General features: G+C 32.3%; 1 protein-coding gene and 1 long non-coding RNA gene across 2 annotated transcripts; both read left to right on the forward strand.

Moving 5' to 3' along the window:
* Window positions 1–5,801: 5,801 nt before the first annotated feature.
* On the forward strand, window positions 5,802–7,262 carry LOC143058481 (uncharacterized). The gene is made up of 3 exons (XR_012973083.1): window positions 5,802–6,021; window positions 6,376–6,441; window positions 6,762–7,262. It is a non-coding gene; the product is annotated as an uncharacterized LOC143058481 (long non-coding RNA).
* A 6,323-nt stretch (window positions 7,263–13,585) lies between these two features.
* Window positions 13,586–15,913, forward strand: LOC143059575 (short-chain collagen C4-like). The gene is made up of 3 exons (XM_076233099.1): window positions 13,586–13,907; window positions 14,388–14,459; window positions 15,396–15,913. Exons 1-3 carry the CDS (start codon window positions 13,652–13,654, stop codon window positions 15,857–15,859), a joined length of 792 nt encoding a protein of 263 aa, XP_076089214.1. The 5' UTR covers window positions 13,586–13,651; the 3' UTR covers window positions 15,860–15,913.
* Window positions 15,914–16,146: the final 233 nt, after the last annotated feature.

The following is a 16,146-nucleotide window of genomic DNA, read 5'->3' on the forward strand; positions in this document are numbered from 1 at the left end:
TACATAATAGAAAACACGTGTATGCTCAACTTTAATAAATACATTAATATTTATACGTGTAGATATTGATAAAATTGTATTTGTCTAATTTTGTTTTCAAGTACTTTGAAAGAAATACAACAACTTTTAAATGAAATTGAAAATAAAGTAATTAAAATTTGTGATAAAATAAAATAAAATAGTTTACCCTGTATAGTAGGGGGAAAACCCAGCACCAAATATCCGACAATATTTTTTTAGCATGTAATGACTACATTCTTAAAAAAAAGTAGGAAAGAAAATTTAAACCTGAAACTAATATGCTGACATACACCACCATGCAGTTACTTCCTTAAGTTTCATTTCCCCTATATTTGGATGATATATCTTACAATATATATATAGCGTTTACTGAAAGAACCGTAGCATTGATTTCCCCTGGAAACTGCTTCAGTATAATGGCATTCACCAAGTTGTGGCCTCATATCTTGACTTACATCTGGAAATTGACAATAAGGGTCGGTTGCAAAACAAAATATTACGACAAAAGAGATGATTTCAGCTTCCCAATTGTAAACTTTCCATTTCTATGTAGCGACGTTCCAGCAGCGCCTACATACGAAAAATAAATCTCCGAATAGATACGATATATCCGGGTTTGTAAATACTATCATGATTTTTTTGATAGAAGGTTGCTGCTCACAATGAAGATATTAATCCAAACGTTCAAAATGGGGAATTTTACGGACGCCATCATGAGTGTGTTGACCGTTATGGAATAACCGTTACACAGATGATATGTTCATTTTGTAACTACAGTCCCCGACCTTTTTCACGAATGTGACCTACCGAATAAGACTATTTACTGGCTTTGAAATAACATGAGCAACACGACGGGTGCCACATGTTGAGCAGGATCTGATTAGCATCCGATGCACCTGAATTCACCCCAGTTTTTGATGGGGTTCGTGTTGCTAAGTCTTTAGTTTCTATGTTGTATGTTGGGTTCTGCTGTTTGTCTGTTTGTCTTTTTGTCTTTTTCATTTTTTAGCCATGGCGGTGTCAGTTTATTTTTTATCTACGAGTTTTACTGTCCCTCTGGTATCTTTCGCTCCTTTTTAAACTAAATTGAAACGCAAATAATCTGAATACTGTTGTGTAAAAAAAGCGCAATTTAAATGGTGCATTAAACTTTAGGAGTAATCAGATTACCTCAGTTGTTAATCAAACACTTGTTTAACATGACTTGTCCGCTATTGGAGGTAATGCTTACCCGTCCTATTTGATTGACGACGTAGGTTTCCGTGGGTTTATATTTAATTTCTTTGATTGAGTTTCCTGTCTAAAGGTTTCTAGATTGTATTTTTCTCTTTTGATTGTGCTTCCTGTTTATCCCTCTGATTATAATTTTGTATGCTCCTTCAAGTTATAATATTTTATCCTGCAATTGGGTGTTCTACAATACATATACAGCCCTACATATATCGCTATCCTGTATCTGTATACTATACAGATATCACTTTAAAGCTCCGCCCAGTGCCGGACTAAGTATTGTATGAACCTGGGTGACCTCAGAATGTGTATTGCAGTCGCTTTCCAATGACGTATTAATTGCGAATTAACTATTACTTTTATACGTTCTGTTTGTTTTCAAACATTTTTTCAGAGCAATAAGAATCACACCAATTTTCTGATATTATACACACATGAACAGCAGTCTTTTCTACGATGACAACTATCGATTTTAAAACTTGAATGTGTATTATTGTGTAACAAAAACAACCATGTCGATTTCAGCATGCAGGTTTAGTGAATGTCGAGTCTGAAGCGTAGGACAACTCGTACACTCCTGTTTCAAATTGGCCAATGTTTTGTTATTTTTTTTACTGTTGAAATTAGTTGTTATGTTAAAATAGATAATTATTCACCATGAGCGATGTATTATTGTTGACCATTCGAGATTCTTTTTTTGTGAACCCGTCTTCAGCTGAATGTGTGATTACTGTATAGTATTACTACACGGGCCTCAAGGGATTTCAAATCGAAAATAAATGCAAAACATGTGTTAAATAAAGACAACAGTAGTATACTGTTTTCCAATGACGTATTAATTGCGAATTAACGATTACTTTTATACGTTCTGTTTAAAATTTGCTTTCAAACATTTCTTCAGAGCAATATCCTCCTCTGTATCATTGTGTCTTTCAAAACAAAAATAATATACAAAATTAATTGTAGGATAAAGACAATAACTGTTTAGTGTCTTGAAATATCAGCTGTATTTGTACTCGGCTCGAAACAGGTGTAGTAGCTCGCTAAAAGCTCACAAACACCTTGTTTCCCAGCCTCGTACAAATATAGCTGATATTTACAGACACTAAACAGGTATTGTCTATGTATTGTTTACAATTATCTTTTGGTTAATAACTCTCTATCCTTATGTTGAGAAAAAAATCTAGGTTAGATTTAAATCATGAAAATTTATCCTAGATATTGGTAAGGTCATGGTACTGTGTACTGTAAGTACAATTGACTTTCTGAACTTTATTATCAGATTGTGTTTCAACAGTTCTGTAGTCAAAAAAAAAATGTTAGTGCGTTCTTACAGAAAGGCGAAATATTTCATATAGACTTTTATATGGGACAAAAGAACTATTAATGCCCACATGGCAAGGATTTAAATTCAATGAAGATTCACTGATTGAGTACTCGTTAGTTTTACCGAGCGAGTATTGGTAAAATATCTACTAAAAGGGTAAACAATTATGATACGCTTTTATGGTTTGGTGGTCGTTACCTTATTGACATTAAATCTGAACATACCATATATATATCCGTATATTAACTACATACATGACATATGAGCACAGATATCGTCGCTAAGAAGCGACGTCGAATATACTGTTTACCGCGCTTAAAGACATTGAAGAAAGGCTGCAGTAGTATACCGCTGTTCGAAATTCATAAATCGATTGAGAAAAAAACAAATCCGGTTACTAACTTAAACTGAGGGAAACGCATCAAATATAAGAGAACTACGACACAACAGAAATACAACATTATAACGAATCACACACGGAAACGAACTATAATATAACAATGGCCATTTTCCTGACATGATACAGGACATTTTAAGAAAAAAACATGACGTTTATCAATTATAAGAAAATGTCTATAATAAAAGAAAGCAGTTCACAACATTCTGGGATACTCAATGAGGTTACTGTTTTTGAGAGAAACTAGTTTAACAATAAGCCGTATAGTAATAAGTCAATTTGATGAACGAATCTTTGCAGCACTTACAATCCCAATTAGTCATGTAATCACATATTCTACAATACATAAATCCTCATTGTTCTTGGTGAATTATCCATGAAAAGTACAACATAACTGATTTTCAGATGTGTATCAAATTTTCACAGGTCACAAGTCCGGTGAGGTATTTAGTTCTCAATTGATTATTGTGATGTTCTAAAAGAGTTAGTTTCCGTTGAACTAGTTTATTAGCTTCGTCTGGTTTTATTGTATTGTCCTCTGTATTTATAAATTTATCCGTCAATATTCTCCTCCCTTGTAATAAATATGATGGTGTCAATTAACGGCGGTGGATCTAAGATATCCGGCGAAATGTTGTCTCCGTTGTCCTTTCCTGTGAATTAATTACGTGAAATCTGTGTGTTGGAAGTAACGTATACGAAATGTCAAGTCTGAAAGCACTCCATTTTTCGTTTAAATCGTATTTGTTTTCCCGTAGGGTTTGTATCAAAAGATCTTCCCTCAAAGCATTTGATCCAAGAATTCCGAGACGGTAATAAATTGGGGAAGATTGTCTTAATATTTCTCGCTTTGTTATTTTTATAATGTTAGTCATAGGGTTATGCTATCAAGCAAATGTAAGGAATTCGGACTTCGAACTCCAACGCATACCCAAGAGTTTATTTTCGAAGTCCAAATCGAATACTTTTACCTGTGCTGCCATATTGCTGAGTTCCTCAATGTTTAGTTTTCATGTTAAAGTTGTGAGATTGAAACAAACGCTACCTAAAAGTTCCATCGAATTTATACATTTTCAATGCAGTCTCATTTGTACCTATACTTTTTTAAACGTTGCCGACATCAAGTCTCGTTCAAGTGTAAATCTTGTGTGGATCGATGCATGCTTTAGTAAAGATGCATTTAAGATAAAAAGTAGCACCGAATAAAATTTCCTTAAATCTGTATGTATTTAGTTCGCTATGAGGTTTATTAGTACGATCCCTTAGCCTGAAAAACTCCTGTCGCATCTCGGTCTTACTTGTCGAGTCCAATTTGCAGAAAGGACTTTTCAATGTCAGTTGTATTGACACACCTTTCAAAACGGAATCGTAATTGAATATAGGTAAGTTTATTCAACTGGTGAGACAATGAAGATAAACAGCTGTTTTAACTGTGTGATTCATAATTTTGGAGACACCTACAACTGAAGACTATGCGTATAGGAGTGGCTAACGAATCATGTTTAACTACGTAGTGGATACGGCTTGTGGTATGGTTTTCCGATGTCTTATATAAATCCTCTTTCTTGTTGCTTTTACGGTTTCTCCATACAGTTGCAACAATTCGGATTCTTTGGCGAGTTTATTTAAAACACTGAAAGTTCTTATCCGGGCTATTATTTCGTTGCTTGGCAACTCCGGATGGTCAGGTTTACATGCCACATTCTAATGGTAAAGGTTAGATATTTGATTGTCTAACGCCACATTCTCATGGTAAAGGGGTAAATAATTTAATGGTCTCAAAATATGTTCCAATGGTAAAGAAGTGAGTGAGTGATTTGATGGACTCACATTACATTCTAATGGTAAAGAAGTAATTTAAGTATTTACTGGTCTAAAACTACATTCTAATAGGAAAGATGTATATGATTTGATGGTCTCAAAATCAGTTCTAACGGCTAAGAGGTACATAGTTGGATTGTCTAATACCAATTGTAAAAAAACGAGCTCAAGGGAAATTTAAAAACAGAAAGAAAACATCAACTGTCAAATTTCAGACTTGGTACAGGCATTTCCTTATGTAGAAAACTGGTTTTATAGATTGCGAAACCTCTCACGTGTTTGACAATTAAATGCAATTCAATTATATTGACAGAAATGTGTGGACAAAACAAACAAACAAACAGAATAAGTAAAATGTCATAAATAAAATACAGCTGTCAACAATGTGTTATAATCTTAATTTGCGATAACTACACACAAAAATGTCAAAATCGCATATAGGCAAAGCATATAAAAACATTAAATATATTAAGCAAAACTGAAATACAGGTATACACAAATTGACTAATAGTGCACAATGACAGAAGGACGGGATATATAAGTTTCGAGGCATACCAAAGGGTTATAACCAATAATATATTAAACAGTAAAGGTAATTGGTTCAAGACAAGCCTGAATATTTGTTTAGTTGATACCGAATATTTATGAACAAGGTATCTTCCGATGAATTTTGAAAAAAACGGGAGGAGACATAATCCTGTTTCATCAACTTTCTGCTCATACATTGGTGACATTTTATAAAGTCTGAGTGGCAGTTGCAAGCTCTTGTAAACCAAATGAGTTGGAAAATATACATCTCGTATGCAGGTGAGTTTTTTTTCTTAGGAGGGGTAAATTGATAATTTCAAAATTAAAATTGTCTCGTTTTTCAATGATTACGGTAGGTAAATCTTTATTGAGACAGCAACAAAACGTTAAAAATACCTCTAAACAATTAACCTAGTTTTGATCTTCAAAACAATTATCTGCACATTATGTTCAATAAGCTGTTATCAGTTTTGACTACGTGTCTATTATGATTTTCTTTGTACGTATAATACAATGAAAGTTGAATACAAACCATTATGTCAGGGGATTTTCTTGACTTTTTTTCTCGCAAAGCCTGTAGTAGTTGAAAAACGCCTTCTTTTAGCTGATCCTGATGTCGCGGCTTCCTTGCAGCAGATGTCTTTAGAAATGCAAAAACTAAGAGCAGAAGTTTCAATGTTGACGCAAACGACATCTGGTAAGAATTATAACATTTAAATTGATGAAAAGAGTTCTACCTCTGGGTGGTTGAACATTATACCAACATAAAGTTCACTAAAATAATAATGTGTTTATCTTTGTCTTTTTCTTATCATATATAATTGTGTATATAGCGTTGATACAGAAACGAATAAATTGTCTAGCGTTTGCTGGCCATTGTCCAGGATTTTCAAACATAATTATCCCCATTGATCATTTTGTACTTCGATATACAAAAACAATCATATATACTATTATATAATTGTTTTGTGTTTGTGTGTCTACTTTATACGTTTGAAGGTTCAAATTATAAAAAAAGTAATTTCTTTATCGTACTTTTTATATTCGTAAGGGTCTGTATTCACGAGATGGGGATGAAAAGTCTGTCCAATTAATGGAACCGAGCTGGTATACACAGGTAAATCTTTATTATATGGCCTCTTTCTGAAAGAAAAACATATTATTTAACTTTAGGCCTTAATATTGTATATATAGATATTATATAGTCCTAAATACTGCAGATGATGGCCCTGGGTGTCTTTTGATTACATTTTGCGTTGGATTCCTGTCGCATTTGATTTTTCATCCTGAATTAGTTGATTACTTTTTTGCAAAACAAAAAAGCCAATGATTTGTTTAATATTCGAGATGCAGAATAAATTAAGCAGTCATATTTTGTATTTCTTCTGTAAGATCCATACAATGTTTTTATTTTTATTTGTTTCGTTTACATTTTAGGAATTCTTGGCGGGGGATATTACGGCCATTATGGAGCGTCAGCGGATTGTGTCTGTTTACCACATGATCCTGATTTCATTCATGGAGATAAGGTCCAATTTCCGTCTGAAGTATCGACAATGTATGGCGGGGAATACCAGGACAACTACTTCGGGAATAATCTACTCCAAAACGACCCACCATGTGCCGTGTGCAGGGCAACTGGAAAAACATCTGTCATTATGATTCCTGGAAAAACAAAGTGTTACGGAAACTGGCACTTAGAATATTATGGACGATTAGCAGCAGGAAGGGACTCACAAGAGGCATCGTCTAAATACATATGTGTCGATCACCAGGCACAGTATCGAGAAGGTGGTAGTGCAAATCAAAACGGGAAATTATTGTTTGCAGTTGTTGCTAGGTGTGGAACTTTGCCTTGTCCACCATACTATGAACACGCACCGATATCATGTGTTGTTTGTTCCAGATAATATAAAAATAGCAGAATTGATAGAAATATCTGCCATTTTTTTATTTAAATTTTTCCTCCGTCGATAAAGACTATGTCAAGTCTACAAAACTTTACTGATCTACACCTTCTATGAAAGTTATTATAATATAACTCTTAAACGTTTTCCAATACTATTATTCAAACCTTAAGAAGATGTTTCAAACACAGATTTTGATTATATTTTTATGTTTCTGAAGGGTGACATTTAGTCATATTTGTCTTTTAAATGCGATAGAGGGCACCTGTAAGTTCAGAAATTAAAGCGAAATTGAATCAACTCGATTGCAAAACTTTTGAGAAGGGAAATAGGTATTTAAATTATGAATTATGCATACTTGTTTTCAGTACTGCAAATCTTATGCTGTCTCATTTTTTGTCTTAAAAAGAAATACCGTATTAATTTGTGATTAATAGTACTTAGCTTATGTCATATATGACAGGTATTTTTTTGTTCAACATTATTAGAACTTTGCTTTTTTTTTACATATTTGAATTATTTTGTATGTTTTGATCTTGGTATAATTTCTTCTCTAATTCTTACTCGATTTATCCTTTTCCTGACCCGTTGATTATATTTATTTAATCAACAAGTGGTTCATTTGATCTCAGTTGTTCTTTGGTCAAAATTCGATTATGACGTCAAATTTTCTTGTTTTCCTCTGAAATTCCTTTTGTGACGTCATGAAAAAGGCGACCATGTCTGATGAAGTCGCATAGAAAGAACACATCTTTTTGCAGGTCGTTCGAAAATAAGAGTGTCCGCATATCGTCTAAAAATCATTAGAGAAACAGATTCCACCACCAAATCTAGTGCAATACGATATTTATCCACTCTTGACAGTTAAATTTTAAATATTTAAAACGCTCGGCGAGCTTCGCGTTTTAAATTTGAAAATTTAACTGTCTCGAGTGGATAAATATCGTATTACACTATAATAATAATAATAATAATAATAAATTCTTTATTTAACGAAGGTAACTCATTTAACATACAATTGATAATCTCACACAAGGCCTTCACACATTTAAATGAATATTTCATATAGAACAATAATCAATAGATATGTACACAATTACAAATATATATATATATATACACTAGCATGAAAAACAGACTGTAGAACTAGCATGGCAAAAATGTCCTAAAAAAGTTTGTCTACTCATTTTGTTTTATGATAAAGAGATTAGCACATTTCATCTTAAAGCTTTCTATATGTCTTAAATCCTTTAAATCATTTGGCAAATTATTCCAAATGATTAGACCAGAATATTGAAAAGTCTTTTTGAAGTATTCAGACTTTGGCCTTGGTATATGAAGATGTCCAGATGTTATTGACCTAAGAGAATAACTATATAGATCACTGTACGCAGTAAATTTACTTGTAAGATAATCTGGTGCTAATTTAAACATTAAAATGGCTTGAAAATATTTTATCCGAGTATAAATGGTCATCCAATTAAGTTCTTTAAACATTGATATTGATGGATAATCAAAAGGCTTATTCAAAATTAATCTTGCTGTGCGCTTTTGTAGTTTATGAATCCGCTCACTGTTGCAATTTGCGGTAAAACCCCATATGGTGCAACAATAATCAATTATTGGTAACATATAACTATTGTAAAAAAGGATAAGACCTTTGCGAGGTAAGTATCGTTTTAATCTTTTTAGCAGGTATAATCTGCTTGAAAATATTTCACATACTTTATCTATGTGAACTGACCATGATAGATTTTTATCAATATGGATACCAAGAAGTTTTTCCACTTCTACATTGTCAAATGCAGTTTGATTTTGCGATAATACACACAAGACATCGTTACAATTCTCAAGTTTTCTCTCATATCCCATAAGCATATATTTGGACTTCTTGTTATTTATTATCACATTGTTTTTAGCACACCATTCAATTACGTTTTCAGAGTCTTTATTTAAATAAGAGTTTAAGTTTGAAATAGATTTGGACGATATATGCAAAGTTGTGTCATCTGCATATAATTCATACTCTGTGTGTTCTAATTTAAACGGGAGATCATTTTTATCGATTAAGAATAATAAAGGTCCTAATATGGAACCTTGTGGGACCCCAAATGTTACATTATTGTATCCTGATTCAATTGTTCCAATTTTAACCTTTTACAATCTATTTGAGAGATAGGATGAAAACCATTTAACAGAGTGATCATCACATTTATATAAATTTAGTTTCGATAATAAGATGTTATGATTAACAGTGTCAAATGCTTTTTTTTTAAATCTAGAAATAAAACAGCAGTAAAATTGCATTTGTCAAATTCTTCTAACCATTTGTCAATTATTTTGATAAGTGCTGTGTGGCATGAATGTTTTTCTCTAAATCCAGATTGTTGTTGTACTAATAGTTTGTATTTAGTTAAAAATGAATACAATTGTTTAGACACAGTCCTCTCAAAAATCTTGGACACTGTAGGTAAAATCGAAATAGGACGATAATTGTTAGGATCATCCTTATTACCGGCTTTGAAAATTGGAGTTACTTTTGCATACTTTAAAATATCAGGAAATATACCTGTACATAAACTAAGGTTTATAATATGAGTGAGAGAATCTACTATTATTGATTTTGATACTTTTAATATTCTTGGGCCAACTCCATCGGTCCCGGTTGATTGATTAATATCTAGATTTGAGAGATATTTAAAGACATCATCATTTGTGACAGTGTATAGTGAAAACAATATGTTATCATTAATTTTGGATTTAACATAAATGTTTATTTTCTCTGATTCAAAATTAGAATGGGGATGTGGAATAAGTTTTTCTCCCACTGAACTAAAGTGATCATTTAAGCAGTTTACAATGTCAACTTTATCCGTAAGATTCTTATCTTCGTATGTTATCATATCAATATCATGACCCGTTGTAGAGTTAAGATCTTTTAAATGTCTCCATAGAGTTTTACAGTTTTTATCATTATTAATGGCTTCCATAAAATACTTAGATTTTGAAGAACGAATCAGTTTATTTGTTAGGTTCCTGTATTTCTTATAATCATCTGTATCACTCGATGCACTCGATGCATTGGTGGAATGTATATTTATCGAATTCCGATTCAGAACAACACCATTATTTATTTGACAAAACAACACAACATACAGGTCTTTGTACAGTTAGATAAATATAGCTTCATTGCTTTCTTTACAATTTTTTAAACAACCAATGAAGCTATCATATTTATGCATTGTGATATGTTGCAAATTTACTTATTATATTAAAAGGACATTGTAACTTAGAATTCAATATGCAATTTTTTATTGTAAATTCTCCACATGTATCCTGGTTCATACAGAAATCGAATGTAACACTCGATGATCAATAATTATATAAATCATAAATAGAAAAATCGACAATGATCTAAAATGCTAAATATACAAAATAGAATAAAACGAATTAACTGATACAACGATTAGAGATACGTCCCTAAGTAACAGAAAATCGTACACTCTGTCTAAATCGAGTTTGACATGTATCATATGGCCAGTGAAATTGTTTATGAGATGAACAAAATAGTTTGTCAAGTGGAACTTCTGTAATCAACCTGAAAAATAACCACACAATACAAATATCAAAAATTGATTAGGTTTAGGATGTCATGGGTGTATTTTAAAAAAAACCAGATGTAGGTGAATAAAAAAATAGATTAGAATTTAAAATTGACATCATAATCGAAAAAAGTATTAGTTAAAGGGGCTCTAGCTACGAGATATATAAAAAATCTAAAGTATGATTATTTTTGTTCAATCATTAATGAAAGTGACATTGTGAAATAATAACTTGCTTTTATCAGCTAAAAATGGTTCAAATTTGTCAAATAAAGCTAATAAACATTGATAATGAATTATTCACTTGCAAGTGAAAAACTCGACCTCATTAAATCCGTATTCATGTAAACTCCAATTTAACCCCGTAGAAAGAGATAGAATTCGCAGGCATTGCTCGTGTATGGTTATTTAAAGGAAAAGTATGTCAACATGGAAAGTGAAACAAAGGTAAATAATTTGATTGACTAATTCGATCCACAAAAAAATCTTTCTTATAAAGGTAAACACGACGATTAACATTAATTTATAATTTATAAAACAAAATTTAACAGACCTTTAAAAATATAATTGCACGAGCTACATAATCTATTTATATCTCTGTTTATGTTTACATCGCTTATATGGTCAAAGAAGGTCAACTCGATAGCTAATTAGATGGCGTCTTGGCTAAAATTCTTACGAAACGAAGCGACATCTTATTGAGCCCATGTCCTTTAAATTGTTTATTTTATACTTTTGATAGTTTGGAAAAATGTTTTACATTGTTATGAACAATATATTAGAATTTGAGTCAAATTGGTGAAAATGAATTTGGCAGCTAGTGCCCTTCAAGGAACAAAATAACCCTATATAAATATATTATGATTATGAAGCTCCTTTTGAGATATTAATTTGTGGGAAAATTGCGGGAAGAGGCTGACTCGGACATTTACCTTTATATATGAATTGGCATTATCTGCGTCTCAATCGAGAGAAAATAAATATAGAATATGCTTACATTTTGGTAAATGACCTTTTATGAGCAACATGTATTGAAGTCTTATATGAACACAAAATGAATGTCATTGTTGCAAATATTTCATCCTGTATAGTAGAGAGAAAAAATACAAGGAGTCAACACATTGGAAAACTATTCCTAAACCTATATCTTGATCCGTAAATGTCAAATCCATCTAAATCAAACTTCTCTTGTAGAATATGGTCGATGAAACTTTTCTAGAATTTAAATCATTTGTATTTAATAAGTGGTTCTGCCGATAATAAAAAAGAAATTGACAACACGTTATTAATGTTCGAAGTGTTTTTTTTTTTATTCCTTTTATCTGAAACTTACAGCCGAATATGTGAAAGCCAATGATATCGTGTCAACTGTGCCCGAGATAGTTGAAACATAGTTGTTTTGTAAAATTCCGAAATCTAAAAACGGACAATTTTGATGAAAACCGGTTACTAGATACGATCAGATTATTGATTCGAGGTTCATAATTTCATAATTTTCACCGAATTAGTTGGGAAAAACATGTAGACAACGTGTTATTGGTGTCCAAATTGCAGGCATTACGGAAGTGGTTAAAAGTATGTAATTTATAAACTGTTGTAGGGTGAATTTTTATAAAAGATTTGATGACTTGAGAATTTCAAGAAAGGTACAAAAAGTCATAGGTACTTGGGAACATGGCACTTTTTTTAATAGCCATCTACGACTATGCATGATACATGTAGGACACAAAGGCATGATGATAAACTTATTGTGATAGGAAGAGAATCGACACACAAATTGAGGTCTTCTCATTGAATAGTATAGATAGATGTTGTGTGATTAACAATGTGCTGGCCATGGTGTCATCTCCATTATTTTGAAAATGGCCATTGTTATATTATAATTCGTTGCTGTGTGTGTTCCTGTTGTGTCGTAGTTCTCCTCATATATTTGCGTTTCCATCAGTTTTAGTTTGTAGGTGTAATACCACGTAATCATGGTACGTCACATCCGGTTGTATACGAAAATAGGTCGAAAAAAATATTCCCTTCAATATGGCAGTAGGTAATTAATCCTACATTTTATTGCAGTAAAAGATTTCTGTGTCATAAACATACGTCTTAGGTATTTCAAAGCACCATTATTTTTTTTATTTGGGATTTCAATAGAATATTTTGTAATCTTGAGGTTACATGGTGACTTAACCTTGTACACAGATAAAATAAAGGGATACATTTGATTGGTTAACTTCCAGTGATGGTTATTTTCTTATATGCAACGAAATGTTATGTGAATTTTTTTCTATAGTACTGGCCAGGATAAAACTTTACTCATGCCAAGTATTTCTTTATTTTAAACAAAGATAAATTCTACACATTTTTTTGAAAAGTGAAAATTTAACAAAGCCTAATAGGGGAAAATCAATGGTGGTATTACACCTAATATCCCGGATTTTGTTTTTCTCAATCGATTTGAGAATTTCGAACAGCGGTGTAATACTGTTGTCTTTATTTAAACTGCCTTTATATTACTTCCTACGTTACCATATTTTTTTATCATTTAAAGACAGTTACTGGTATATGTACATATCCATCAAAATAGGTAAGCATGTCCTTGATGTACGACCCTTGTGTAAACTGCATTCGAGAATATTTTGTACATGCACAAGAACAAGCAACAAGTTAATCGTACGGATTAACAGTTAACTAAACGTACACGAATTTCATAAGATAAAACCAACAATAGTCAATCATATAAGATTACGGGGGTGTAGTTATGTGACTTGTTCATGTGGACTATCTAGATATCTAGACATTGATCAGGAACTCTTCAAGGACAATGCACAGTTTTAAATACTTCTTTTGTTTTTTGTTTTCTATAGCGGAAATTGTTGCCGAAGATAAGAGACTTCTTATAAATGATCCTGATGTCATGACTCAAATAAAACAAATGTCATTGGAGTTACAAACTCTTAAACAAAAAACTGCACAACTGGAACAGGAAAGTACACAAAAGTCGTCAGAAGTAAGCCAAATGAAGCTGGATCTCGGATCAGCCAAAATTAAAATAACACAGTTAGAAAACTCAAATTCTGGTAAGATTTTTATTTCAATTTAAACTTCCGATGGACGTGTGCTTGAACTTAAAATATATACTAGTTTTGTTACTAGTGATATTGCCTATCAGGGCGTTGGTTGAAAATGGCGACCATAATGAGATAGACCGCAAACAACATGTAGATATGGAAACATTTCTTTATGCTTTGATAGTGTCGAGCCGTATACATATTATGCTATATGCCTAATATTCTACCTACAGCACTCTTGTTTATTTACTTTAAATCCTTAATGCCTTTAAGTTTCTCCTTACAGTCTGGTCAATTTCGCTATTTATTTTGTATAAAAGAAGGATTTGGATTTGCGTGTTTGTGTGATGTTGCTTTTTTAAAATTATAAATTAAGAAAATCATTCCGTTTTGATTCCAAATGATTAACGTATTGATTCTGTTATCACTGTTTTAAAATTCAAGAATGATTCCTTAAATTTTAGTCGATGATGCAAATATTTCTTTTAGGTTTTGGTTCTGTTTATACCAGATGGGGAAGAAAGGATTGTCCATCAAACGGAACAGAGCTGGTTTATACGGGTAATTGTTTAACTTAATTTTAAATGAAATAAACGCATAATGCTGTCACTTACGTCAGGTCTACCTTAACCGAATTACATAACACGTTAGAGAATAGATTGCAATTATTTCATTTGAATTTATTAGTTCACCGATGTTCAGATCACATTGATCGATCAAAGAAATATAAATCAAAGGTAACATAAAAAAACAAACGGTTGGAATCGAACGAACTCAAAGAGAACTAACACTCGGTGCTACTCCTGTTAGTGTTAAGCATCATGCATCACCAGCCATGCAAAAATCTACTCAATCAATATGTAACAGTTAGAAATAGACTGTAACTTTAGTTTATCTCATCCACAATTTATGAAAATTATGCTAAAACCCAAAACTTGCAGACGGAGTTTGAATTTGGGCACTGAGAAACTTACCGTTCTAGTGTAATGTACCTTTGAACCTTGGAAATTGCAATTTTTGTCGCTTCCGCAATCTTACGTTTGTTTCGTCAAAGTTTTACGAAACTCGTAAACAATGCTAAGAACCACAACACATAGTTCAAATTCGGTTTGTGATACATATACCGTTCTAGAGTTATGTCCCTTGTAACTAAGAAAATTTTCCAGCTTGTGTTCAGATCTTTGGAACTTTACAGAAAAGTGTGCAAACATATTTAGTTATTCACCCTACATTATCGTACTTAGTTAGAACATTTTTCCCCATTGTCACATTTTAAATTCACATCTACATTTAACATGATAAATGTTCAGTATATACCTTTCTCCACTTTAAAAACAAACACCTTCTTATTCCGGATAGAGTTGCAAACATAAAATGGAATCCGTATTACAACCGAAAAATATTAAAAAGAGAGATATATTTTAAGGAGTTTGTAAAATTCTGTTAAGAATAAAGTGTTGATACAATAATTTGTGAATCGGTTTGTATTTTAAACAGGAGTTACAGGTGGAGGCTTAATGGATCATACTGGATCAGCTGTTAACTACGTTTGTTTACCTCACGACCCAGACTTTATTCAGGGGGATACACCTGGTGGAGGTGCAACATTATACGGGAGTGAATACCAAGACAATTACTTCGGTCATAATTTATATGACAATGATGTACCTTGTGCAGTTTGCAGAGCAGTTACCAAGTCGTCTGTGGTAATGATTCCTGGCAAAATCAAATGTTATGGAGACTGGAACCTAGAATTTTTTGGAAGATTAGGAGCTGGAGCCGATAGCCATAGTGCTGCATCTGAATTTGTATGTGTTGATCACCAGGCACAATATATAGAAGGCGGTGGTGCTAATCATAATGGGAAACTTTTCTATAAGGTCGGAGCTAAATGTGGGTCATTGCCGTGTCCACCGTATTATGATATGGCACCGGTGTCATGTGTTGTTTGTTCAAAGTGATACCAATATTTGTATCATATGCATGATCAATGATAAATGCTTTGGATATTTTTATGCATTCTGTCAGAATTATTTTATACAGAAAATCACAATCGGTGTTTGATTTATATACAAAAGAAAGACAGAAGATACTTTCAAACTCAAGAGTCGAAAACACACAGAAAACGCTTAGGCAAAAAATACAACAACGAATAATGACAAATAAATTATAACATTAGTACATATACACAACAGACTAAACAAAACAAACAAACAAAACATGGATTTGTTGAAGCAATACTAATAAT

This window comes from Mytilus galloprovincialis, chromosome 14 (assembly GCF_965363235.1).
Source record: "Mytilus galloprovincialis chromosome 14, xbMytGall1.hap1.1, whole genome shotgun sequence".
NCBI classification, from domain to species: domain Eukaryota; kingdom Metazoa; phylum Mollusca; class Bivalvia; order Mytilida; family Mytilidae; genus Mytilus; species Mytilus galloprovincialis.